The following is a 25,515-nucleotide window of genomic DNA, read 5'->3' on the forward strand; positions in this document are numbered from 1 at the left end:
CAACCTTCCCGCACAGTGAATGAGGCAGTCGCAACTGACTTCTCGTTCTGTCTGTCTGACTTGACTTTCGTGTTTTGCCGCCTGCCCCATTCTTTCTCGATCTATGCCCGAAATCCTGGTCGGCCCTAACATCGCCCCCTCCTTCTTTTAACTCCAGTCTTCTTCGCTCTCCTCTCGCTTTCTTTTTTTCTTCCTTTCCTTCAACACCACAAACTCTGCATCTCCTTCTGAGACAGCAAACTCGCTTCGCTCAGCCATCGTCTTTTCTCCTTACACGCTTACATCTCTCGCGCTAAGCGCATTATACTCGTGACTCTTTGCCTGCTGACTTTGTCGGTCGCAGCGCGCATCGTTTACTCTTTCTGCCTCCCCGCTTCCTGGCTCATTTGCCCCCTCGACTCGATTCCTCCCCAACTCGCACAACCCACGTTGACCTAGGAGCACCATCTCTCGTCGGTCATCGTCGCGCGCCTTCCCGGAATCGGTACCCCGAACACTTATATCCCCGTCAAGGCACACTGCTGTTTATGTATCAGCACGACCAGCTCTCCGTCTTCAGACACCTCTTCAAGCTGCAGTTATTTCGCATACCGCGAAAGCCTTGTAGCCCCGACATCAGTTCCGACGGTTGAAGTCCTAGAGACCAGAATTGTCTATGCCTGCCCTTCAGCATCCGCGAATCCATCCGGTCTGCCACATGTCAATCAAAAGTCATTTTGAGCACTGAAACCCTCTTGCTCCGCCCATCCTCGCTACCCTTTGCTACCAAGCCTCTTCATGACGCCCTCGTCATTTCAAGAGCCCATCAACTACTAGCTTCGCCTAACAGCCTCGTCCGCCCTGTCAATTTTTATTCCTCAGACAAACACTCAACACCGTCACCATGGCTCTCGTCAACGTCCGCCGCGATGTCAGCGACGCCTTCTATCGCTACAAGATGGAGCGTCTGCAGACTAAGATTGAAGGCAAGGGAAACGGTATCAAGACCGTTGTCGTCAACCTTAGCAGCGTTGCCGCTTCGCTTGCCCGCCCCGGTGCCTATGTAATCAAGTTCTTTGGCTTCGAGCTTGGTGCTCAGACCAACATCGATCCCAAGGACGACCGTTGGATCATCAACGGAGCCCATGACGCTGCCAAGCTTCAGGACCACCTCGATGGCTTCATCAACAAGTTCGTTCTCTGCAAGAAGTGCAAGAACCCCGAGACCGATGTTGTCATCAAGGATGACCGTATCCTGCTTGACTGCAAGGCCTGTGGTCAGCGCACTGACGTCGACCTTCGCCTGAAGCTCAGCGGCTTCATCCTCAAGAACCAGCCCAAGAAGGGCAAGAAGGACAAGGCCGAGCGCCGGGCTGCCAAGAAGGCTCGACAGAACGGCAACGCTGCCAACGGCACCAGCGGCCAGGGCAGTGATGAAGCCTCTGAGAATGGCTCCAACGACAACGGCGACGAGGACGTCGGTAGCGATGACGAGTTCCAGAAGATGCAGGCCGAGGCCCCCGAGGTTCCCAAGGAGGTCGAGGTCAATGACAACGACTGGGCTGTCGACATGAGTGAGGAGGCTGTCAAGGCCCGCCAAGCCTCGCTCCCTGGCGAGTTCAAGCAGAAGATGAACCTTGGCGATGACGAAGATGAGGACGGCGAGGGTGGCCCTACCGTCTATGACGAGCTTGGTGACTGGATCCAGGCCCAGGCCCAAGAGAAGGGTAGCATTGACAAGGTTGAGTCCATCGACATCTATGTCAAGGCAAAGGAGTTGGGTATTGAGGGCAAGCACCGCAGCGTTCTTGTTCTCGTCCAGACCATCTTTGACAAGAACATTGTTGCCCAGATCCCTAAGCGCTCGAGCATGCTCAAGCAGGTATGTACAAAATCGATAACCCCGTCTGGGGCATGGGTAGATGCTAACCCACTACAGTTTATCACCTCTGAACGCCACGAGAAGGCCCTCCTTGGAGGCACTGAGCGTCTCATTGGTACTCTGGCTGAGAACAACCCTGACATGTTCCAGTCCATTGTCAAGATCCTCCAGTTGTACTACCACTACGACCTCGTCAGCGAGGAGGTGGTGACCAAGTGGGGTTCCAAGGCCAGCAAGAAGTACACTGACCTTTCTACCTCCAAGAAGGTCCGCAAGGCTGCTGAGCCATTCCTGACTTGGCTTGCCGAGGCCGACGAGGAGTCTTCGGACGAGGAGTAAAATCCCAAAGCAGCCGTGGATCTCTTGTGCGTACGGTACTCTGCTTCGTATTTTTCGAGACTGGTTGTTGGGAGGCTTGTGTAATGCGTCTTGTACTTGCACTTTGCTGGCCGGTAGTCTAGTTTCTCACTTAGTTCGGTTTTGTGGTGACTTGAATTGACTTTGTTTACTCTGCGCATGCCTCCCTTTCTGTCCATTTAATATGACTCCTGTGATCCGTGCTGCTCAAGAATACTGAGGCTAATACCCAAGAACCAACGGTCAACGCGAGAATCTCTGGGGTATCATCTTGCCCATTACCAGTAGTGCCTGAACCAATTCTACAAATACACAAACGAACTCCGAGATACTCTCTGCATGCTATCTATGCGTCTGTCATGGCAGTCTCCTTCGCATCTGCAGCCTCTTCATTGTCCTTCATAGCGGTGTCTTCGTCCGAGTTCCCCTTTTCGTAGATGTAGTCTCCAAGTGCCTTGGCTGCTGCGTCCACATCGTCATCTGCGATGGTGTTGTCGAAAAGCTCACCTAGCTTAGCTGGGTCGAGCTCTGTGGGTAGCTTCTTGACGGCCTCTTGGATGACCGACTCTTCCTTGCCAGCAGCCTTGAGCCGCTCCTCGAGAGCTTCAGGACTAGAAGGCTTGATGAGAATGTAGCGAGCCTGGAAATCCATGTCCCTGGCGTACTGTGTGGCCTGGTAAGGGGGTAGTTAGCATATTGAAAAGGTGGAGAGATTGAATGTCTCCTTACCTCGAGGCCCAGCTCGATTATGGGAATCTTTCCCGCCTCCACGACAGCATCAATGGCCTTGGTGCTTGTTCCGTAGTCGACACCATCGCGAGTGCCAGCCTCTATCAAGCGGTCACCGTCACGGAGCTGGTTAAACTCCTGCTGCTTGACAAAGTGGAATGTCTTGCCCTTGACCTCTCCGTCAAGGGGTTCACGTGTAGTATGCCGAATCACGGTTGCGAACACACCCTTGCGCTCTTCCATCAACTTGTTGACGACAGTAGACTTGCCAACACCAGCGGGACCCGAGATGATGATGGCGTCTCGGTTGCTGGGCATGTCCTCTTCGCTAGCTGCGGGCTCAACGTCGTCATCAGCTTCGGTGAGCTCCTCAAACACGATATTGATGTTCTGGGGATCATCAATCTTGTCGAATGCAGCCAGTTTCGTGCGGGCAGCGATGCGCAGTGCCCTCCAGCTCTTGCTAGCCTTGCCGGCGATAGCGGCAGCCTTTGCCTGTGGGTTGTTGGACATCTCGATCTCAAAGTCGTCGTCAGCAATCTTGCGTTTGAAGCTGTCCAGGTCTGGGACCTGGAATCTCTCCTTTGCTTTGAGCCGATCCATGGCCGTCTCCTCGTCCTCCTCGCGGAGAAAGTCAAGGGACACGGAGCCCATGGGAACTGCTCTTAATCGCTTGCTGGTGGCCATGCGCTGAACATTGGCCTTTGCCTCGACGAAGCTTGCCGGGGAGACGGGGTCACGCTTGATGGCATGGCAGCCTTCAATCTTCCATCGAACCCAGTTCTTGTCTCGAGCCAACACAGTTTCCACCATTCGATAGAAGTATGGCCCGTCAGCGCCTTGCCGGAGATAGTCTGCAATTGTCTTCTTCATGTCGTTTGCCCATTTAGTCTGTCAAGTGTTAGATGAGGTGTTAGCGAGGTAGGGTCGTTGCGATGCTTACATCTTCCTCGCTCAACGTTTGGTCTCCGTACATGACGGCCTTATTCGTGGCTAGAGACGATGAGAGCTTCTCTCGCGCTTGAGAAGACAGAGAGAGAAGAAAGTCCATGATGATGAGGGCCTGGACCAACACATGGCGGCGGAAGGACAGATCGGAAATCTATTCGGCTCGTGAGCATTTGATGGGGTATGAGGAACTGTGCAGACTCACCTCGAGGTCAAATAGATCTCTACTAGTTAGGTATTTTGGATTGAAAGCGTTGGAGTTCTCGTCTTCTTCGCCGGCGTCCCTCTTGCGTTTGAGACTTCGCCTAGAGTCATTGTGTATTGTTTGAAAGAACTTCATCGTGGCGCCAAGACTTTCTTTGAAAGATGCTAGATTTGCAGCCTCAAACAGTCTCTTTGGTTGACTGAAGCTCTCTTGGAGGGACCAAAACAAGGGGTATAGCGCATCAGTCGACAAGGGTTTCTCTTTGTCTCCCTTCTTGGCGTCGTTTGATCTGTATGTTGACTTGGAGTCTCCAGTCGGCGTATCCACGTCCATTTTGCAATCATTTTCGGCTGTTGTGGTCTCATACGTCGTGACATTCTCAACATGGTATTCGCCCCGTAGGTTCACTGAGCTCTTGTCGCCAAGCGGGAAGCTCTGGAACATGAAAATGAAGACCCGGCCACAGAAGGCGGTGTCTTCAGCGCGGGATAGTCGACGCAATAGCTCGTTGCAACTCCGCAGAATGATCAACTGCTTTTGCTTGAAGTGTTTGGCCGTGATTCGTTCCCGTCTCGATTCAAGAAAGTCAAAGATCTTGCGGCATCCGGAGATAGTTTGGCTGTCCAGTAGCTCCTCGGCCAACCAAAATAGAAGAGCAGGGTCGCATTGCCCATCATCGGAGAGAATGGAAAGGATATCGAGTAGGTTCCACACCTTGACGAAGTCGGGAGAATCGATGGTGGTGGTTGACTAGGTAGGCTGGTCAGCGCGGCGCGCAGATCACAAAGAAAGTCGGGTCCTACAATAAGATTGCTGAAGATATCGCGAGCGGCAGTTTCGATGATGCCGAATTGTCTTGCCTTGGTCTCTTTGGCGTCTTTGTCGCCTTCCAACTGGGGAAGTTGAGCCGCTGTTGATGATACTCGTCCGGATAGATCGTCAAAGTCGGACTTGTTCAACGCGGGTTCGATGGTGGACACCTCCTTCACCCCCTCCGCCTCTGCAAGAAGCCCCCGAAGCAGCGCATCGAAAGCCGCGACGGCTGGCGCAGCCGGATTGTCCGCACCCAGCACCGCCATCTTGTGCGACTAAGGCGGCGTTATAGGCAGGAAGTCGTCCAAATTGTCATGGAGACGAGACGTCGGCTCGAGAAAAGGGTCGAGGATAAATGCGCGTGGCCGATTCGATACGAAAGAGTCGCTGCGAGAACCTGGGGTATATGAAGCTGCCGGGAGCCTTTAGGAAGTGCTGCTTTGTTAAGGTGATCAGGTTGATGTGTGGTTGAGATTTGGAGGTTCGATGAACGAGCCTGGAAGGCTGAGCATGTCGCGCGAGGTAGCTCAAAGTCCTGAAAGAGCCTCGAGACCTGTCTGGGGCTTGTTCTTGCACCAAAACGGAAGTATCCCTGCCTTAACATTACCTGGCGTGTGGCTTGAGCCAATCGCCGCGTCGCGTGGGTCCTGCGAGGCTGAAATTTTGGAGAAAGATGGAGGTACCTAAGTTCTGGTAGCTGCTAACGCATGAAGAGGCGTAACATCCCGAATTCCAGGATCCAAGCTTTCACCTCCAGCTTCTTTTCGAATCTCCATCGGTCACGCGACTCCTGGCGCTGTCGCTATCTTGGCTTTCGAGCTCCCTCGCGCGAATCTTCTACGGCCCATGACGTGACAAAGATTCGACAATGCCAAACGTGAAGCGGCTCAAAGGCAGCGGCGCTGCCAAGGCGAAGAAACAGAGCGAGCCTCAGCGCGACACGACTGATGGACGCCCGACTCCGGCCGAGGTGGAGGAAGAGGAGCACCAGTTTGTGCAGCTTGCGCGAAAGCATTGGTTGAAGTCGGGCAAGAAGCCAGCGAAGCCCAAGGTCAAGAATGATGTTCTCAAGCAGAGCATCTGGGAGGTGCTTGAGCGCGAGGGCTTCCAGTACAAGTCTCTCTTGCTCCTCGAGAGCTTGCAGACCTTGGAGAGGTATGCGCACTGCTCCTGGATTGGAAAACTGGCAAGATGCTGACCCCTTTTTTTCTTAGTTACCTTTGGCCAGGATACACCGAGGAAGCATCCAACTTTCACGTTTTGTTGATTGCGCTCATCGCCAATGTGAAGCGACGGGAACACCTTGAGACATGGAGTAAGTAGGCCATGTACATCTGCTGAACCTGCAACTAACTGCTTGCAGGCCTTTTCGAGGATCGACCCGCCGACTTTTCTTCCTTGTTTCGACGACTCCTGTCAATGATGCTCGACCGAACGCTCTCTGTTACCGTCCGAGCCCAGCTCTTATGCTTTCTGATTCACGCCTTCCAGAGCCTCGACTGCGCCCTTGTCCGAAAGGAATGCGCTCCTCTTGTCTCAATTGGAATCTGGCACAACTTGTCGACTGAGACGGCACGCGAGGCTAGTCTTGACCAACTCCCGCATCTACGGAAAGCTTGGAAGGCGGCGCATAAGCGATATGATGCTGCCGACGAGTCCAACAAAGCTCGGCTCCGATTTGAGCGGTCATGGCTCTACACTCTCCTTCTTGATTTCTTGGGCCTGTTATATACGGAGAACAGTAAAGCTGGTAAGAAACATTTGATCTTGTGTGTCTTTCCTAAGCTAACCATGTGCTAGACCAAGTCCTCTACTGTGAGCGATTCACAGAATTCCTGTCTGATCTCCAGAGCCAGCTGCCAACAAGGCGTTATGTCAATTCTTTGATCAAGGATCTTCACCTTGTCTCTGCCATTCGGCTATCGCCAATGTTTAACGATGAAGAAAACACCCTCCTTCGTGACCTTCACGCCCTCTTTTCCCACTATACATACTTCACCATCGATGATCAGACAGGAGCCCAACATAGCCAGACAGAGGCATATGACAAGCATTGCGCATCGCTTGCGAAGCTGCAGCGCGTCGCCTTGAAACATTTCAAGGAGAAGTTGACTGTGCTGGCTCTGTCCAACTACGGCGCCATTGATCAGAGGGAGGAATTGGAATCTCTTCTTGAGCCCCTGACGGACGAGGAGCTTCTTAATCTTGTGTCATTGCTTGGCCTCCGAACGACATATCCGGAAAGCCTGAACATCCCCCTTAACCGTAAGTTCTTCCTTGAAGTGCTCTTGTCCACCTTTGAGCGCAGGAAGACCTTCCAGGAGGCGGCTCGAAATATGGCATTGGCGCCAACGGAGCAGGCATTGTTCGACAACAGTTTCCAGCAGGCAGAGAACTATGACGGTTCACATCCCATGGCTCTCCCGAAGCTGAACCTTCAATATCTATCTGTTGGTGACTTTCTGTGGAGGGCGCTTGTCTTGTATCGGTGCGAAGCGTTCTACGGAGTGCGCAAAGATATTGAATCGGCCTTGAGACGGCTGCGTCCTGAATCTAAGCGACCCGGCGAGACAAACTTTGGTGGATTCTCAAAGATGGCAATGCCGATTTCGAAGCCGGCGATCCTCGAGGTTGTGCCACCCCTTGTTGGAAGCGACCAGCCCTCGATGGTGCGCGCAGAGGTCTCATTTGACGTTCGCCGACTGGGAGATGGCGTTCGCCGAGAATGGGACTCTCTCCGCCAGGATGATGTGGTGTTCTTGCTTGCGATTGAACCGCCACCAGCCAAGTCGGTTAGCAATGGGGGCGATGCTCTGACCGAGTCCGAAAGGCTTGGTGTCATCACTGTCCGAGCCGCCGAAGTTCATCAGATTACAGACGATAAGGGCCGTCAAGTCCGAGATGGAGCAGGCAATCTTGACCAGAAGCGTCGCATCCAGCTCAAGCTGGACCCTCAAACATACAGCAAGGATGCTGAGCGGGCAGCTGCTGGCAAACCAGACATCTATGGCCAGGTCAACCTACTTCTAAGACGAGGCAGGAGGGAAAACAACTTCAAGCCGGTGCTCGAGTCCATCCGAAGCCTTGTCCTGTCTGAAGTTCCCTTGCCATCCTGGCTCCACGAGGTTTTCCTCGGTTACGGCGACCCTGCTGGAGCAACGTACAAGAACCTGCCCAACCGGGAACGGAGGGTAGACTTTAGGGATACATTCCTCGACTGGCAGCACTTGACTGAGAGCTTGCCTGGCAAGATCATTGACCCGGGCGATGAAGTGTCTGGTAGCTTTGGGCCACCCTACGTGTTGGAGTCGGTTGAGAAGGTAGAGGAGCCTCAGGGGACCAAGCCATCCAAGAAGCGACGCCGAGACGCCGATCCCGCGCTCATTTCTGAGATCGAGACCCTCAAAGTCTCGAGCTATAAGCCTTCGAACCCCGGGCCTTATCCTATCAACGCACCTCGACTGAACTCGGTGCGATTTACTCCAGCTCAGGTTGAGGCCATCACATCAGGCACACAGCCCGGCCTCACCGTTGTTGTTGGTCCTCCTGGAACGGGAAAAACAGATGTTGCCACACAGGTCATCAACAATATCTACCACAACTACCCAGAGCAAAAGACGTTGCTCCTTGCGCATAGCAACCAGGCTCTCAACCAATTATTCGCCAAGATTGTTGCTCTGGACATTGACGAACGACATCTCTTGCGTCTTGGACATGGCGAGGAGGAACTCGATACCGAAGGCAACTTCAGCAAGCATGGACGTGTCGAATCTTTCCTTGAGAACCGGGACCGTTATCTCCTCGAAGTGAGGAAGCTGGCAGCCAGCCTCGGCGCACCCGGTGCTCACGAGAATTCGGCAGAGACCGCTGGCTATTTCAACACAGTCTACGTTGTACCTGCATGGAACAAGTTCCTGCAGATCGCCAGCGCCGACGCCTCAAGCGTGGCTGAGATTGTGGAAGCTTTCCCCTTCCATGCATACTTCTCCGATGCTCCTCAACCTCTTTTCCCTGCTGATGGCGACCGAGAGACGATTCTTGATATCGCCCAGGGCTGTTATCATCATATCTCCAAGATCTTCTCGGAGCTGGCCGATGCACTGCCGTTCGAGATTCTTCGACGAGACCGAGACAAGGCCAACTACTTGCTTACGAGCGAGGCGCGGATCATCGCGATGACGACGACGCGCGCGGCCATCAGGAGAGGAGAGATTGCCTCTCTCGGCTTCCACTATGACAACGTGGTCATGGAAGAGGCTGCCCAGGTCACAGAGATCGAGACCTTTTTGCCTTTGACGATGCAGAAGCCTCAAAAGGGCAAGATGGCTCTTCAGCGAGTTGTGCTCTGCGGTGATCACTTCCAAAACTCACCAGTCATTCAGAGTCTTGCATTCCGTCACTACGCCAACCTCGAGCAGTCTCTCTTCTCCCGGCTGGTCCGACTCGGCGTTCCCACCGTGACGCTCGACCAGCAGGGACGTGCCCGTGCCTCGATTGCCAGTCTGTATCAGTGGCGATACCCGAACCTGGACAATCTTCCCAGCGTGCAGACCAACCTCGAATTCGTCAAGGCCAACGCAGGATTCAAGTTTGATTACCAGTTCATCAACGTGCCTGACTACAAGGGCCGCGGCGAGGCCGAGCCGACGCCACATTTCATCCAAAACCTTGGAGAGGCTGAGTATGCCGTGGCCATCTACCAGTACATGCGTCTGCTCGGGTACCCGGCGGAGAAGATCACCATCCTTACGACCTACGCTGGTCAACGGGCGCTTGTCAAGGACGTGTTGTCTCATCGATGTGCCCGAAACCCAATCTTTGGTCTCCCCAAGGCAGTGGCTACGGTGGACAAGTACCAGGGCGAGCAGAATGACTGTAAGTTGTTGACCCCTTAGCTTGTGTTAGAGACATGGTACTAACTGTAACTCTAGATATCATCTTGTCTCTCACTCGAACGTCAAGAGTAGGTTATCTGCGCGATGTGCGACGCATGACTGTGGCCCTATCCCGAGCACGACTCGGTCTATACATCCTTGGCCGTCGGGAGGTGTTTGAAGCATGCCCTGAGCTACGCCCTGCCTTTGACCAGTTGCTGCAGAGACCGGACAAGCTCATGCTTGTCACGGGAGAGCTGTGGCCAACGGAGAGGGATGCAGCCGAAGGAGATGGCGCTGTAGAGGGTGAAGTACCCATGGAAGGAGTCGAGCACTTGGGACAATACGTGTTTGAAATGACCAACACCAAAATCAAGCAGCTAGAGACAGAACAAGGTGGCATGCCCGAGCCAATTATCGAAGAGGTTGAGGAGGTTGAAGAAGGATACGGCGAGGAAGACGGTCAAGAGGATGTCGAAGCAGACATCTTGGAAGTACGAGAAGGAGAGTGAAGGTTGAATGCTTGAAAAGTCACGGGGGACTCGTCTTTTTGTTAACTATTGAATTGGGACGGCGCATGATAAATAGGATCTTGTCAAGAGGCTTTCCATAGCATGAAGCTGGGGTCAATCCAACAGATTTGAGCCTTGGACTCTCCCCATTATTACCATGATTCCTTCTTGTTGGCAAGGTGATGTTGTGTATTGTAATTATCGAATCTTGCTCTGTATATGCTCCCTGACAAAAAGATGTGACGCCGTTGGATGACGCCAAACGCTGACGCCTCAGGCCGGGGGGCCAGGGTGCGGGTGATCGGCAGACCTGCAGGTCCTGGCGAACTTTTTTCGATTTTTTTTTTTTTGGTCTTGTGTTTGGCTCTGAAGATCAGTGATTCTTTGTACATCATGTTACATCATAGGCCGATGTAATGGCAATCCGCTTGGGGGGGCACATGAAGCGTCACTGGGAAGACTGCGTCTCATCATGGTCAGGTGACTGAGCGAGTGACTGACTGACGGCGGTCTGCTTGGGCTTGACATGGCAGCCCAACCGGCAAAAGACATCCAACAGGCTCAAGGGTCAAGGGGACCAGGGGTCATTCAATATTGGGAGATTTGAAGTATCAGCCGGGACCCGGTCAGGGATGTTGGCGGGATTGGCCGCCCATGACCCCAGATTTCCTCCTTGCCTCATAAAAAAAGCCATGGCATGCGCTGGCAGCGTCAGTGTCAGTGTCACAGGCACTTGTTAGGCATACGGGAAGGGATGGGTTCAGGCAGGCATCTTGGATGAACGAGCGGGAGGGAGCAAACGTCCCGTCGACAATGGACAAGATGTGTAAGTGTGTACGACCTGGAATGACCCTCCTAGGCCAAGAAGAGACGGGCAATCAATGGATGAATGGAAAAGGAGCAAACAATCCCAATAAGCCGTTCGTATTCGGTAGGTAAATGAGTCGTAGGAGCGTCTGCCTATTTTTGGGGGAGGGTCACAATGATAGGGGAATGGATGGAATGAAGCGACTGGCTGTTTGTCTGAATAATGGCTGGCTCGTGTTCTGGGGCTGACGACGATGTGATTGATATTGACGGCGGTAGCCTATTCGTTTTGCAAACGGAGCCCGAACTTCTCTTGCTCCCGCGTTGGTGGACGGACGGCTCAATGTTTTGGGAGAGGATTACGGCAGACCACAGGCGGATCATCCCGCGATGAGCGGGTTATGTCCTGCGTGTCTCGGGCCTTGACAGAAAAGGTAGCTTCTTTGGCCGTGGATGTTGTCATCATTTTCGGGTCATCTTGAGGGTTGGTCACGAGTCATTACAACAAGCTTGTTGGTGTAGCAGGAGAAAAGAGAAGAAAACTCTTTTTTGCCTCTTTGTTTCCTTCTGGCGCTCTTTCCCGACGTCTTTGATATTAATGCCGGGAGACGGTGCTTGCGAGAATCGGCCTGGGAAAAAGCAAAGAAATCCCCGAGGGCGAATGGATGTCTACTGCCAGCACAGAGATGCCGATGCTTTGATATTTCGGGCTTTGCCGATTCAGGAAACAAGAAAAAAAAAATAAACGAGAAATCATGGGTCATCAAGAAAACGCTGCAGCATGTTGGTTAGGGACGGCCAGGCATCATCGAGGCTTGGGTCGCTTAGAGATGCGTCTCTGGAGGGGGATTGGAGGGATCCAAACCGGATTAGTTGACACTGCTGCAGACTGACTGGCTCGGAACGATGTGAACCAGCAGCCGGTGAGTCACTTACTTTCTTGCTTGGGAAGACAAGAAAGAGGCAGCAGCGGCAGCGGTCATCTTTTTTATTTCTTGTGCCCGTGGCGCAGGATCCAAGGGCACCGATTGATAGTGTAGATGTTGGCGCCGAGTACAACCCCCACAAGCTTCAAGGGAAACATAAACATGCCCCCTTTCTCTCTGAGACGGGAAATGCAAAGGGAACTGGCAGATTACGTCTTTGCGGCGTTGATAAGCGAGTCCTTCTAGATCGATTCACTCACCTGCCCTCTCTCCCTTTGTTACCCCTGATGTTCCCTGGTGTCGTTCCTGTGTCGACCTTGGCTTGGTTCGAGAGCAAACGCCAGCGACTGGCCCAGGCTCGTGCTCCTCGTCAGCATCACTCACTGACTCCTTTGCAGAATGATTCATTGCCGCCTCGAACTTGCGGGCTGACCTGATACCTGGGCCTGCGCGCAGGTGGGTGATTCTGGGATATCCGTTCTGTGGCATGTTCAGTTATCGCCCGGGCAGCATGCTGTGATGGGTTGTAGATGCCCGGGGGACGATGATTCGTCATACTAAGCTTTGACGTGATTTCTCAGCCTCGCCGACCAGTTCTTCGGAGACGACCGCTTCCATCACCCATTGTCTTGCCCTCGTTCATGATCTGAGAGCGGTATCTTCTCGGAGATAGTGGCTACCGGCCGGCCCATCGGGATCTGTCCCGGATGTCTGGCCTTGCGTGGTTGCTGGGTAAGGGAAACCATAAATAAAAGTCATGGCATGATTTGAAAAGGAAGTTGTCAAACCCAATGTTGACGAACTGCTGCATCAATGGTTTGAACAGAATTGTCTTGTTTGATTTACCTGGGCTGGTGTTGAATAAAATTACACTCGAGGTATCCAACAACCTTCAAGACGTTTTGCTCTGACCTTGCATGTGAAATGTTAAGGTTCAAGTTGAACCTTAGCAGAATCGCCCTACGTGCCGGGCCAGGCCAGGTACCACTTTCTGCCCTGATATCAGGTACCACCGGCCTCCGGTCTCTCTCGCTGCCCATGCCATGCCTTGGGGTGCGTACGTACGTATTTTGGGAAATTTCCCATGTCTCAGGCTATCCAGCTTTTAGGCCAGAGAGTAATTTATCTATGTTAGCGTGCCCTGCCCGTGGGGATCTGCGCGCGTCTATGCCAGTGCTTTTTGTGGGCGAATGGACGGAGAGCCCGTTAATTATGCGGCGTCTTTCTTTTGGTTAGGTACCGCAGGCCTATTATCTCTGCCAGCAAACTGGGGGGATTCGATTGAATGGATGGATGGGTGGACATTTTCCTGGTGGTACCTCGAGCCATGTACCCTGATTAACCTCAGTTTTCTGGCTGGACCTCCCGCCCGCCCCAGACATTTTGCGTGGAAGCGGTCCCCACGCACAGTGCTCAGTACCTTCTTGGCATTAAATCACACTGTCTGATGCAGCCTAAAACTCTCTATGGCAAGCCGTCGCGACAGTGACTGAGCGCCCCTAGCCAGGCGCACCAGGCCCTAAATCATCCACCGAGTCGCCCGGCCCAGCGGGCGGCAACACACAGTGTCCAGAGCCCAAAGTTTTCTCTCGGAGTTAGCCCTCCCCCTCCCCCCCTCGCCCCTTCCTCTCCATATCATATCCTGCTGCCCAAAATTTTTTGCTGATTCTAAAATCCTCACCACCAACAATCAGCCTGGTCCGGTGGAAATATCCTCACCCGACCCTGTTCCATTTGCATCAGCATTGGATCTCGTCCTGTGTCATTATCACCACAGAGACTCCTTCACCCCTCCTATTCTTTTCTAGTCGCCGCCGCGCCGGTCGTAGCCTGTCTCAGACGTCTACGAGCGCCCTCTTCGTCGGTACGACCTTCACTCCTTGTTCGCCTGTGATCGATCCGGCCTGCCTCCCGTCGACTCTCCTCGCGAGCAGCCCCTTCGACCCTTCCCGTCGTTTCTCTTCGCGCAGAATCCGTCTCTGATCGCGATCTTCAAAAACGACTACATCGTCGTCGTCCTTGTCGAAACAAGAGTTGCCCCGCTGCACCTTCGAGTCTTCGACAAATTCCGGCCCCCGGCGTCGTCTTGTTCCGCTTTCTCCCTCGACGCCCACAAAAAAAAAAAACACCACAAACTCTCCCATCGCGAACGACCACGAACTCCCATATGACGTCGTCTGCCAACCAGCAGAACCCCATTCCGGCGACAAACACCCCTGCGACCACGGCCCCTTCTTATGCGTCCGCTGCAGGTGCGCCCAAGAAGACAGCCCAGGCTCCTATAGTCGCAACCGGATCCCACCCTCCTGCGGTGGTCGGTTCATCGTCGTCCTCCGCGCAGAATGCGAAAGGCGCCTCGTCGTCTCCTGTGAACGGCAAGCCCGCCGTCACCCCCGCTGTCCCTGCCGTCGCTCGCGGCAGCGCCAACCTCAACGGTTCTGATCACTCTCGCAAGAGCTCCGTCACCATGGCTGCCAACGCCCCCAACAGCTTCGTTGCCAACGGTGGCCCCGTCGGCGGTGCCAAGTCAGGCATCCAGTTCGGCTTCGACTCTCCCGCCATGGCTCACAGCACTCCTCAGACCGGCAGTGCTGCTCCCATTCCTATCCCCGGCAACAACGCGCGAGTTCCCTCGCCTGCTCATTCCCCCTCCCCGATTCCTCAGCCCTCTGCCAGCGGTGGCCGACCTCCTTCCGGTCTCCAGCAGGCTAGCGGCCAAATGACATTTGGTAGTCTCGGTAGCGATGGCGAGGTTAGTGTTCCACTTTTTGGCCCTCTTTTCATCAATGAACCTTGGACGTAGATAAGTACTGACATTTCGAACCTTGCAGCGCCACATGAGACAGGGCTCTGTCCCTACGAATCCAAACTCACAGCCCGGTGCTCACTTCCGACGCGAGTCGGGACACTCTGCGCAAGGCGAAGGTGCCGGCCGAGGTAACTTTCAGCCTCAGGGTGGACGTGGCCGGGGCTATAACCCTCATGGCAACAATTATAACCAGCAGATGGGATACCCCCCCAACAACCAATTCCGCAACGGTCCTGGTCAAGGTCGAGGCATGCCTCCTGCCTTCCAACCCCAACCCCGAACCATGTATCCGAACTCGCCTCAACCCGCCCGAAGCCCGGCTCTCGTGCCCTCGATGCCGAACACACCCAACATGGCTCCTGCCAGCATGCAGCCCAACATGGCCATGCAGACACCTCCTCAATACCACTACCCGCCTCCCATGGCGCCTCAGCATCAACAAGTACAGTTCCCCTTTCCCCAAGTTGACAAGCACCCCCCCAAAAATGCAAAAAAGAACAAGTCGCGGCGCACCGACCTGGAAAAGTCTGTTCAGGTCGGCCGCCCACAAGACTCGACTCGAGACATGCATGGCAACGACTTCAACCAGCGTCGGCGTTTCAGTAAACGTACAGATCAGCCTTGGCGTGAGGACGACATGAAGACCTGGCGTGTCTCGTCTTGCAGCTCTACAAGAAACCCCCCGGCACATATTCCTGTGCTTGATCAACAGCGCCCTATCGACTTGTCGCCAGAAGGTGGCTTCTTTGAATACATGCTGACTTTGAAAAACCAGAACTTCGGTTACCCCCCGCAGCCCCAGCAGGTGGACGCTTACGGACGACCTCTGTCGATGCCCTACGCCTACAACAACATGCCCTACATGGCCCCTCCCCAGGCTAACTCTCCAGGTTATAACCAGACCTTTGTTCCGCCCTACCACCAACAGAGCCATAGCATGTCCCGATCGCCCTCTCAGCCTGAGAGACCCTCCAGCGCGAACCAGCAAAACCAGCCTGTCATCGTGTCCTCTACTCCTCAGCCCCAGAAGTCTTCGCTGCAACCCACGGCAAGCAGCTTTGTCAAGGTGCCTAAGAAGAGCGCCGCCATTCAGATCAAGAACGCTGCCGGCGAGGTGATCGACACCTCAGCCTTCAAGACACCCTCATCCCCCGCCCCCAGCATCCAGCAGTCCAAGACTCCTCCCGTTGCTGCTTCCGCCCCCACACCTCCTCCCAAGTCTTCTACCCCCTCTCACGGCCGCACTGACAGCCATGCTACTCCCAAGACTGCCAAGGAGATCCAGGATGAGCTGAAGGAAAAGATCAAGCAGGCTACCCAGGCTCCCCCGAAGGAGGAGAAGCCCAAGCCTGTTGAGGAGAAGCCCGTTGAGAAGCCTGCTGAGAAGCCGGTCGAGAAGCCCGCTGAGAAGCCCGCCGAGACTAAGGCCGAGCCTACGCCTGCTGTCAAGGCTGAGCCTGAGAGTAAGCCTGCCCCCGAGGAGAAGGCTCCCGAGGCTGTGCCCAAGGTTGAGGAACCAAAGGAAGAGGCCAAGAAGCCCGCCGAGCCCGTCAAGAAGGATGAGCCTGATGAGGACGAGATTGAGCGCATGATCCGTGAGATGGAGGAGGAAGACGCTCGCCGTGAGAAGGCTGAGGAGGAGCATCGCAAGAAGGCCGAGGCCGAGAAGGCTGCTGCTAAGGCTAAGGAGGAGAAGGACCGTGTTAAGAATGCGGCCGATGAAGACCGAAAGCTTCGTGAGCAGGAGCGAGAAATGGAACGTCTGGAAGAGGAGAAGGAGAAGCGACGCCAGCAGACCGAGTCATCTGGCAAGCCTGCCATGTCTGTTGCTGATCTCCTCGCCCAGGCGCGAAGCGGCAAGGAGCCCGAGGCCGCCAAGGTTGAGTCGGTTACCGACAAGCTCGCTAGCATGAAGATCGGTGACAAGCCTGCTTCTGCGGCTGAATCCACGACCCAGAAGCACGAGAAGCGTGGAGCCAAGCCCGCTGCTCTCAACTTGACCCCCCTCAACACCAAGCCTGTTGAGCCCGCGCAGCCCAGCGCTGCTCTGCAGTCTCTCAAGTCGGCCCGTTTCTTGAGAGTCGATGAGCTGGCCACTTACCCAACTGGCATCATGTCCCCCAACCCAGCTACTAACGCAGCTGTGGCCAGGAAGGGCAAGTCGTTCAAGTACGACGCCAACTTTTTGCTCCAGTTCCAGAAGGTGTTTACTGAGCAGCCTTCTCTCGAGTTTGGCCAGCAGGTCAAGTCTCTGATTGGCGACGGCGACCGTTCGAGGACCAACACTCCTGGCGGTGCGCGCGGCGGCTCTCATCGTGGCGGCAACGTCAGTGTTGGCGGTGGATTCCCTGGCATGGGCAACTTCAATGCTCCTCCAGGCCGAACACTCCCTGCGGGCACCAGCTCGGACCAGCGATTTGCTATGTCCAACTCGGGTCGCCCTGGCTCTATTGGTTCTTTTGGCCGCTCCAACAGTGGATTCCCTACTGGTGGCCCCATCCAGCGAACTTCGTCACAGGCTCACCTGCCCGGCTCTCCCCGCACTGGCTCCCGCCGTGGTGGTAGTGGCCGCCCTCGCGGTGTCGATGCTAAGGAGGCTCAGGCTGCTAAGACCATGCCTTTGACAGCCGGCCAAGAGCTGAAGCCCATTGCTGTCACTGCTAACGGTTGGAAGCCGACGAGCGTGGGTAGCAAGGCCGCTGCTGTTGGTCCGGCTGGTGCCAGCGCCGCCAGTGGCTACCTCGAGCCCGAGATGGTGCAGCGCAAGGTCAAGGCTGCTCTCAACAAGATGACACCTGAGAAGTTCGACAAGATTGCCGACCAGATCCTGCTCATTGCATCTCAGTCCAAGGACGAGTCTGACGGCCGGACTCTCCGCCAGGTCATTCAACTCACCTTTGAGAAGGCGACTGACGAGGCTCACTGGGCTTCCATGTATGCCAAGTTCTGCAAGCGTATGCTTGAGACCATGAGCCCTGAGGTGCGCGATGAGCGTATCAAGGACAAGAACGGCAACATTGTCAGCGGCGGCAACCTCTTCCGCAAGTACCTCCTCAACAGATGTCAGGAGGAGTTCGAGCGTGGCTGGAGTGTCAACCTTCCCGAGCCTAAGGAGGCCGAGGACCAGGATGGCAAGAAGGCTGGCGAGGCTGCCCTCATGTCTGACGAGTACTATGCCGCCGCTGCTGCCAAGCGACGCGGTCTTGGCCTTGTTCAGTTCATTGGTGAGCTGTACAAGCTGGGCATGCTTACTGAGCGAATCATGCACGAGTGTGTGCACAAGCTCGTCGACTATAACGGGGTGCCTGACGAGGCTGAGATTGAGTCGCTTAGCAAGCTGCTCCGCACCATTGGTGCCAACCTCGACTCTACTGAGAAGGGCCGCCCGATGATGGACGCCTACTTCCAGCGCATCCAGACTATGATGGACATGCCCGAGCTTCCCAGCCGACTCAAGTTCATGCTCATGGATGTTCTCGATCTCCGAAAGGCCAACTGGGTTTCCAAGGAGACCAACAAGGGTCCCAAGACTCTGGACGAGGTGCGAGCCGAGGCCGAGGCCGCTCAAGCTGCCAAGGCACAGGAGGCTGCCCGCAGCAACCAGCGAGGCGGTGGTCGTCCCCCAGCTGGACGAGGCGATGCTCGCAACTTCTCGTCTGGATACGGTGGCCAGACCAGCAACCAGGTCGGTATGGACGACCTGCGCCGTCTGAAGGGCTCGGCCAACCGAACTTCGAGCGGACCCATCTCTCTTGGTCCCGCCTCGATGCTGTCGTCTCGCAGCAACAGCGGCCGACGTATGGGCCCTGGTGGCTACCTCGGCCGACCTGGCGAAGACTCGGGTGCCTCGTCGCGTACTGGCACTCCTCCCACTCGGGAGAACACCTCACACTCTAATACCTTCAGGTGAGTTTAATTCTTGGGGAACATATATGACTTAGCTAACATGTGACAGCCTTCTTGCAAACATGGATAATGACCACCCAGCCTCGCCCCCGTCTACGTCTGCCTCGCCCGCCATGTCCAAGGCTGTCCCTGCCGACAGCGACAAGAAGGAGAGCGAGTAAAAGGCTCGCTTGTTCTTCTTATTCCTCCTTCCTTCGGTGTCTTGCATTTCGGCAGAGCAGAATAGACTAGGCGGCGGGGCTGTGTTTCTTGCATTTACAGGCTTTTCTTTTCCGGCAGACGTGGCCCAAAAGTTGCGCACGACACGCATTTTTTTCTGAACCCATGATATGATACCTTTCCCAATCAATCAATAGACAGACGGACCAGCCTCTCACGACCGCGAGGGGCAATAGCAAACGTTTCGAAACGCTTTTTCGGACTGGGATTTTCTTTCATCATGATTGTCTTCACTTCACCGTCCTCCGTTCATCCATCCAACCTTCTTCCGGCTGGCCCCCCTTTTCCTGAACAGAACATGCCCCCCCAGCGTGTGTGTGCGTGTGTGTTTCAGTTCCTTTAATATTGCAGAGGATCTCTAGCTTAATGGCTTGAGGCAGTTTCATGTCGATATTTGCCAGCATGTCTCTGGCTTTCTTTGGGGGGGCACGGAAGAGGATGGACGGGGGAAGTGTTGATGGTGGAGAAACGTCACGTTCACTACGTCACGTCCATCACATCATACACACGCGATAGGGTGGGGGGGGAGGGGAGGTGGGCGGTGGACGAGGTGTTAAGGGATTCGAGGTTGAAAAATCTTTGTTTTTTTCGGAGCAACGAGGGAGAAGGGAAGGGAAGGGAAGGGAAGGGAAGGGATAAGGGTTCAAAGGGAATCCATCGACGTTGAGATGGACTGTGTTCAGCCTCTTGTCACCTTGAACGCGACGACAGCTTCTGGCCATGCATTCACTCGCCCTCTGCTGGCCTCGAGAAGCTGCTGTTGCAACTACCTCGACGGAACCATCAAGTTCAAGGACCCAAGGCAGGCAGGCAGACAAGGAAGGGATAACAAAAGAAGACCATGATTGATGATGACTATAGGGCTCATGTCACCGTGCCTCGTGGGCAGATGCATTGTGCCAAGGGGAGAAGGAGAAGACTGGTCTGGCCATTACTGGTCAGCCAGTCTTTTCCCCTTGGTGTCTTTGTATAGAGGCGGTTGACCTGGTCGAGCTTTTGATGAAGGGTCTTTTATGATGCATTTGCTGTATATCATCTAATTTCTAGGGAAGCATGAGCCGGTAGTGGTGGAAAATCTACATATTTGTTCAACCCTGTTCTCGACTGATATTTGTGAAGTCTTGCATGGTGACGCGATGATACGATACTGATGGGGAAATAACTTGATCTTGTGAGACTTGCTCTTCGAGTCTATATGCAGATGTATATAATTTGACTTGAACAGCCACGCCAACTCAATCATTCATATCATCTAGATGAGGCTGCCTGTTCTTTGGCAAGGTCATCTATTTCAACTCCTAAACGCCATCCGCGCTTGCTATACATACAATACAGCCTTGCTTGCATCGATCCTTCATTACAATCCATGGTGTAGTAGATGAAATCCCTCAATCCCACTCATCCTATACATGTACCCAAAGCCCATGAGCCCAAGACTCCTCCGACTCCTGATGCCGGTTGCCGATCCACGCAGCCTTTCTTTCCCATGCCGTCGTCATATAAACACACATCAGACAAGCCCTTACGCCAGCGGCTTGAAGCCCAGCTTCGAGAACAGCGTGTCCATAGCTACCCATTGCCGGCCACACTTTTCGAGGTACTTGTCTACGACACCCTTGACAGTGCCGAAGCGCACGCGGTTGTGCTCAGCCTGGGCGAGGATGTTCTCGCGATCCTGCCTCGACATGTCAGCCGCTTGAGCCTTGGCCTTGGCCTTGTCCACATCCCACACGCTAGCAAAGTATAGCAGCTGGGTGTAGATGGCCTTCTCGGTGTACTCGTAGCGCATGCGGCCCAGGCAATCCCTTGCGAGACCCTTGGGGCCGAGGCAGCGGGTGCCGTAGACACTCATCTGACGGGTACGGTTGCCGCACTGAGAGTCATCGCAGATAAGCCATCCTTCGTAGTAGCGGGTAGTCTGAGTGCGGATGGCGTGCTCCAGCTGAGCCACGATGGACAAGGTCGAGATGGTGGCACCGCAGGAACCGCAGACGACGCCAGACGCAGTAACACGGTCAGGGGACGCGGCGAGGCCTTCGAATGTGGAGCTAGCCTTGCACTTGCGGCACCGCAGGGAGAGGCGGGCACAGTCGCCAAAGCGAACCTCGTCGGGGATCTGAGAATCCAGGGGGTGGATCTCGAGGTCATTGCTCGAACTGTTCTGCTGAGTCTGGAACGAGCTGTACCGCTTGATATCCAGTCCGAGCTGCTCTGCCAGCTGTGAGGTCGAGGTACCGACAATGTTGGCACAGAGACGCTCGACGGGAGGGAAGATCTGCTTGCCGATGTACCATTCAACATCGGGGAGCAGCGTAGGATCCGCCTTCAAGTCGCCGGGAGCATAGGCTCGCTTGGGGGCGGGCTCGGAGCTCTTGCTGTCGCCCGTGATGATGTACGAGATGACATCACCCTTGCGGACCGTCCTGCCCTTGGCCAACTCCCGAAGAGCGACTTGGACCTGGGGCATGGAGTCGGCGTTGGGATACTCCTTGGGGGCTTTACCTAGCTGCGTATAGATGATGTACTTGGGTACAGGGATCGTCTGCTCACGCATCTTGCCAGCAATGTCACGTAAGTACTCGTGGATGCGGGCGATAGAGACTTCTGTGTCATCTCCAGACAAAATCTCGTCTAGGAGATGCTTGGAGATCTCCTTTGACAGGGCGCAGTATTCTCGACGCTTCATGTCAAGACCCTTGACTTCCATCTTCTCGATAAACTTGCCGTCCTTCTCCACGAGGTTGATGGCAGCATACTTCTTCTTGGCTTGAAGGAGGATGCGGCGGAAGACGTTGTCGATGTCAATCTCCAGCAGCTTGTACTGGTCGTTGACAGCCTTCTTGAAGTCGTTGCCCACCTTGAAGGCGTCGGCAACGTTGTCCACGTTGGCGTTGATCATGACGGAATCAGTGTCACCATAGATGACCTGCAGGGACTTGCTCTCAGCAAGCTCCTTGGTGCTCCGAAGAATCTCACGACCCTTGAAGGTTGTCAAAACAGCCAGCGGTCGGGCATAGAAGCGAGACTTGGTGTAGCCCAAACATCCGTACATGGAGTTTGCCGTCAGCTTCAACGCCAGTTGCTTGATGTCCCAGGTAGCCAGCTCTTCAGGCGTGGCCTTCTTATCCTTCATGAGACTCTTTACTTGTCGACGTCTGCTGACAAGAGTGGCAATGAGCCTGGGAAGGATACCCTGCTCCTGGTTGGTAGGCACATCGGGAACTGCGTCCTCATCTTCGGCCTGCATAGGGGGTTAGAAAAATAATATGGAAGAAGAACCAGTGTCAACTTACCGGAGCTGTCCTGTCCACGGTCGTGAAGCAGATGTTGAACTCCTGAATGATGGACGGGTACAGAGAGTTAAAGTCCATGACAAGTACAAACTTGTCGTATAGACCCTTCTCAGGCTCAAAGACGAGACCACCCTTGTACTTGTCCTTCTTCTTCGCATCGCCCGCCTCTTCCTGCTGCTCTTCCTCGGCACGTTGCCGGCCCCGGAAGGTCTGCTTGTCTGGGCAGATGTACTTGTTGCGATGGAACTCATGGAGCAGAATGTACTCGTTTCGCTCAGCTCGGGTTCCGGTGAGTGTTCGGGCCCACGAGTTACCTGCCAGGTTGGTGAGAACCTTGGTCAGGGGTAGCATCTGGACGCTGATGGCGAGAGCAGCGATATAATGTGTGTCTGCCTCCATGTGCGTGATGTAGTCCATGAGGCCCTGCTTCTCCTTGGCCCAGGTGCTGAGAGCAGTCTCATTGTCGAACTCGCGGCGTCGGTTATCCCCGGCGAGATACAGACTACACATCTCGGTCAAGCTCCACGACTGACACTTGAACATGACAGACTTGCCAGCGTCGTTGGCAAGGTCACAGAGAAGACGACCAGCGAGGATCTGACGTTCCGCAAAGACGTTGCCGCCAGTCTTTCCAATAGACGGGGGCCATTGGGTCCTGCGGAACCGGCCGAGCCTGGACCATTGGTGAATCTTCTTCTCATGCAGACGGTTGAGAAGCACACTGTAGTCAACTCCTTCCAACTGGTGTCCGAGGATAACGTCGGGGTCAGCAACATCAATCTGAGCCAAGAAAAAGCTCAGAATATCTGCTTCTTGCTTCTTCAGGACAATCAAACCCCTATTCCTCTTCCTTGCAAGCTGGTCGAAGCCCAGGGGAAATCCTTGACCATGGGGACGGATTACAGTGAATGTTCGGCATGGGAGCTTCTCTGCTGGCGTTGTATCACTAAGTGACACCTTCTCATATATCCTTGCACTGATGGCCAGGATCTCCTGCTTGTTGTCCTTTGAGTTGAAGGCAGTTCTTAGAGACACGCTCATGAGAGTCAATGGTGGAACGTCAAGGTTGTCCGAGTCGCTGAGGACAGAAATCATGTTGGGATGCTCAGCCAACACTTCAAGCTTGCAGTGTGAGCCGTTCTTGATGCTGCCAAAGTCACCGTCCTCGATCTTGAGCCAGCAGGGGCCCATAATGTTCTTCCAGAGAACAAACTGCTCAAAGAGGGCAGTATTGCTGCCGAAGACGTGGGAGTAAGTCTCACCAGGTGTTGGGTCGACTGGGGGTTCTGAGAAACAAGTGTTAGCTAGTGCCTGAGATGATGATGGCGTGGGACTTACTGTTGTATGGGTACAAAAGCTTCATGTACTGGGCCTCCTTAGGAACACCAGGAAGCTCAAAGGCATACTTCCTGGTGCAGGCCTTGATCTTGTACATTCCCACTTTCATCTTGGTCATGATTTCGTCGACTTCGTCATACACATTAGACATCTCAACCTCCTCGCCCGTCTCCTCTCCGCCCTGCACTCGATGCTGCCGGGGCAGGAAGTATAGTTTTCTCAGGATATTGTCAACCTTGACAAAGCAGCTGACGTATGACCTTGTCTTCTTGTTGAGGACCTTGCCAAAGAGACACAGACTGCCGTTGATTTCCATGTAGTCTGTCCAGAAGAAGTTGAGACTCCCATCTTCCTCGACGGCGTCCTTGTGATCGATTTTGCCGATACCCTTGGTCTCACTTGGTGAGCTCGATACCACGTTGAGCCTTTCTGTGAGAGCGTTCCAGGATGTGGAGTCGACAGCGGCGCCATTGGCTTTGACGGGAGAAGAGCTGGCAGGGGTTGGGTAGGATTCCGCCTTGATGATCTTCTTTATCGGCCTCGAACTCGTCAAGTTGACGCTGGTTGCAGCGATAGTGCCCGCGTGGGCAACTTCCATCATGTCCTCGTCTTCATCGTCCTTGGGCTCCTGCTTAACCTGAGCCTTTCTCTGAGCGACTTTGGCGGCGGGTGAGGATGGCGCTGGTCCTTCACTCATGGGAATGTCGGCAACTTCGAGATCTGAGATATCGTCGGCGGCGGGGGGCATGAAGCCGTCGTCGTCATCAGCAGCTGGGGGTAGGGGAGATGGTAGCCGAGTGTCGAGGGTCTTCTTCTTCTTGGGGATGGGCTCGGGAGCGGGCGATAGTGCCCTGGCCTTGCGGCGTCCGCCTGATCTCTCGATCGCCGAGATGCGCACAGCGGGGGCCGGGATATTGTTATCAACCTCGCCCAGTAGATCCGTCAGGAAATCGTCGTCGGCCTTAGTTCTAACAACCTGGGTACAGATTAGAAGCTAATAACATATCTATGGTCGGAGGGAATATGTACCTTAGGCTTGGGCTGTGTCCTGCCAGCGCCCTTGGTAAAGTATTCGCTAATGTCCTTGTCATTGGCGTCTCGCTTTGCTTGCTCCTGTTGGCGGTTCTTCTTGGCTGCACGTCTTGTAAGCACATGGATCATGGCACTATGCAGCAGCTTCTGCTGAAGGACTAACCAGCTTTGCTAGGTCGCCCACGGACTACTGCCTCTTCTTCACTATCCGAGTCGTAGGCTTGTACCCGATCCCACTCTTCTCGGCCGTCGTCTGCGTAACCCTCGCCGTTGTCGTCGACGACAAAGTCATCCTCGTTTAGTCGGTCACGGACGATCTTCTTGTATCCGTCTTCGTCGACTTCGTCGTAGAGGTTGTCGACCTCGTTGACCTTGTAGTTGTCAAAGGCCTTCTTGCCGGACTGGCGAAGGGCCTTGAGCTCTGCGAGCTTGGCCCTGTGAGACATGGCGACTGCGAGCCTCAGGCCGATGGCATATCAGAAAGGCAATTGAATGGGAATGAGGCTCGGAATTTCTGTATCAGTAGATATTCGAGATCGTGTCCAAAGAGCAGTGTCAATATCGACAATATTTCGAGATGGTTGACAGTGCAATGAGAAGTGGAGGGTGGAGGTCCTCGATCCCCTGGCATGGCAACCGTCATTAGAAAAGTGGCCAGGCCAACGCGTCAAGGCGCGTTCTCACTGTCGCGTTGCCCGTGTCAATGGTGGGGCTTCCCTTAAAGTGCTTTACAGAGGGTGCAGCCAATAGGAGCTTGATGACAAGTGTGGCGGTGCGCTCAAGTATCCCTCTACGAAAGGTACTTTGCATTGCACAAGCGACGTGTGCATAAACAGCCATGATAGAAGTCAGCACAAAAAGAGTTAGCGTCATTGGCTGTGACGCG

General features: G+C 54.5%; 5 protein-coding genes across 5 annotated transcripts; 3 read left to right on the top strand and 2 right to left on the bottom strand.

Annotated features, from left to right (window-relative positions):
* Nucleotides 1-883: 883 nt before the first annotated feature.
* LRP88_06925 (translation initiation factor eIF5) lies at nt 884-2,200 on the top strand (the record flags this gene model as incomplete). The annotated part of the gene is made up of 2 exons (XM_083243462.1): nt 884-1,861; nt 1,919-2,200. The coding sequence occupies 2 exons, from the start codon at nt 884-886 to the stop codon at nt 2,198-2,200; spliced, it is 1,260 nt and encodes a 419-aa protein (XP_083100686.1).
* Nucleotides 2,201-2,564: 364 nt separating this feature from the next.
* On the bottom strand, nt 2,565-5,179 carry LRP88_06926 (THO complex subunit 1 transcription elongation factor-domain-containing protein; the record flags this gene model as incomplete). Its single annotated transcript, XM_083243463.1, has 6 exons — nt 2,565-2,891; nt 2,948-3,838; nt 3,891-4,049; nt 4,101-4,200; nt 4,468-4,850; nt 4,904-5,179. The coding sequence occupies 6 exons, from the start codon at nt 5,177-5,179 to the stop codon at nt 2,565-2,567; spliced, it is 2,136 nt and encodes a 711-aa protein (XP_083100687.1).
* A 602-nt stretch (nt 5,180-5,781) lies between these two features.
* LRP88_06927 (RNA helicase aquarius) lies at nt 5,782-10,299 on the top strand (the record flags this gene model as incomplete). The annotated part of the gene is made up of 5 exons (XM_083243464.1): nt 5,782-6,068; nt 6,128-6,228; nt 6,277-6,663; nt 6,714-9,788; nt 9,845-10,299. The coding sequence occupies 5 exons, from the start codon at nt 5,782-5,784 to the stop codon at nt 10,297-10,299; spliced, it is 4,305 nt and encodes a 1,434-aa protein (XP_083100688.1).
* A 3,900-nt stretch (nt 10,300-14,199) lies between these two features.
* On the top strand, nt 14,200-18,908 carry LRP88_06928 (uncharacterized protein; the record flags this gene model as incomplete). The annotated part of the gene is made up of 3 exons (XM_083243465.1): nt 14,200-14,784; nt 14,864-18,747; nt 18,797-18,908. The coding sequence occupies 3 exons, from the start codon at nt 14,200-14,202 to the stop codon at nt 18,906-18,908; spliced, it is 4,581 nt and encodes a 1,526-aa protein (XP_083100689.1).
* Nucleotides 18,909-20,488: 1,580 nt separating this feature from the next.
* Nucleotides 20,489-25,075, bottom strand: LRP88_06929 (DNA-directed DNA polymerase alpha catalytic subunit POL1; the record flags this gene model as incomplete). The annotated part of the gene is made up of 5 exons (XM_083243466.1): nt 20,489-22,207; nt 22,260-23,545; nt 23,598-24,573; nt 24,627-24,730; nt 24,793-25,075. 5 exons carry the CDS (start codon nt 25,073-25,075, stop codon nt 20,489-20,491), a joined length of 4,368 nt encoding a protein of 1,455 aa, XP_083100690.1.
* Between the last annotated feature and the right edge of the window lie 440 nt (nt 25,076-25,515).

The sequence above is a fragment of the Fusarium phalaenopsidis genome (genome assembly GCF_050370095.1).
Source record: "Fusarium phalaenopsidis strain FUZ10S chromosome Unknown contig_32298, whole genome shotgun sequence".
Lineage (NCBI taxonomy): Eukaryota > Fungi > Ascomycota > Sordariomycetes > Hypocreales > Nectriaceae > Fusarium > Fusarium phalaenopsidis.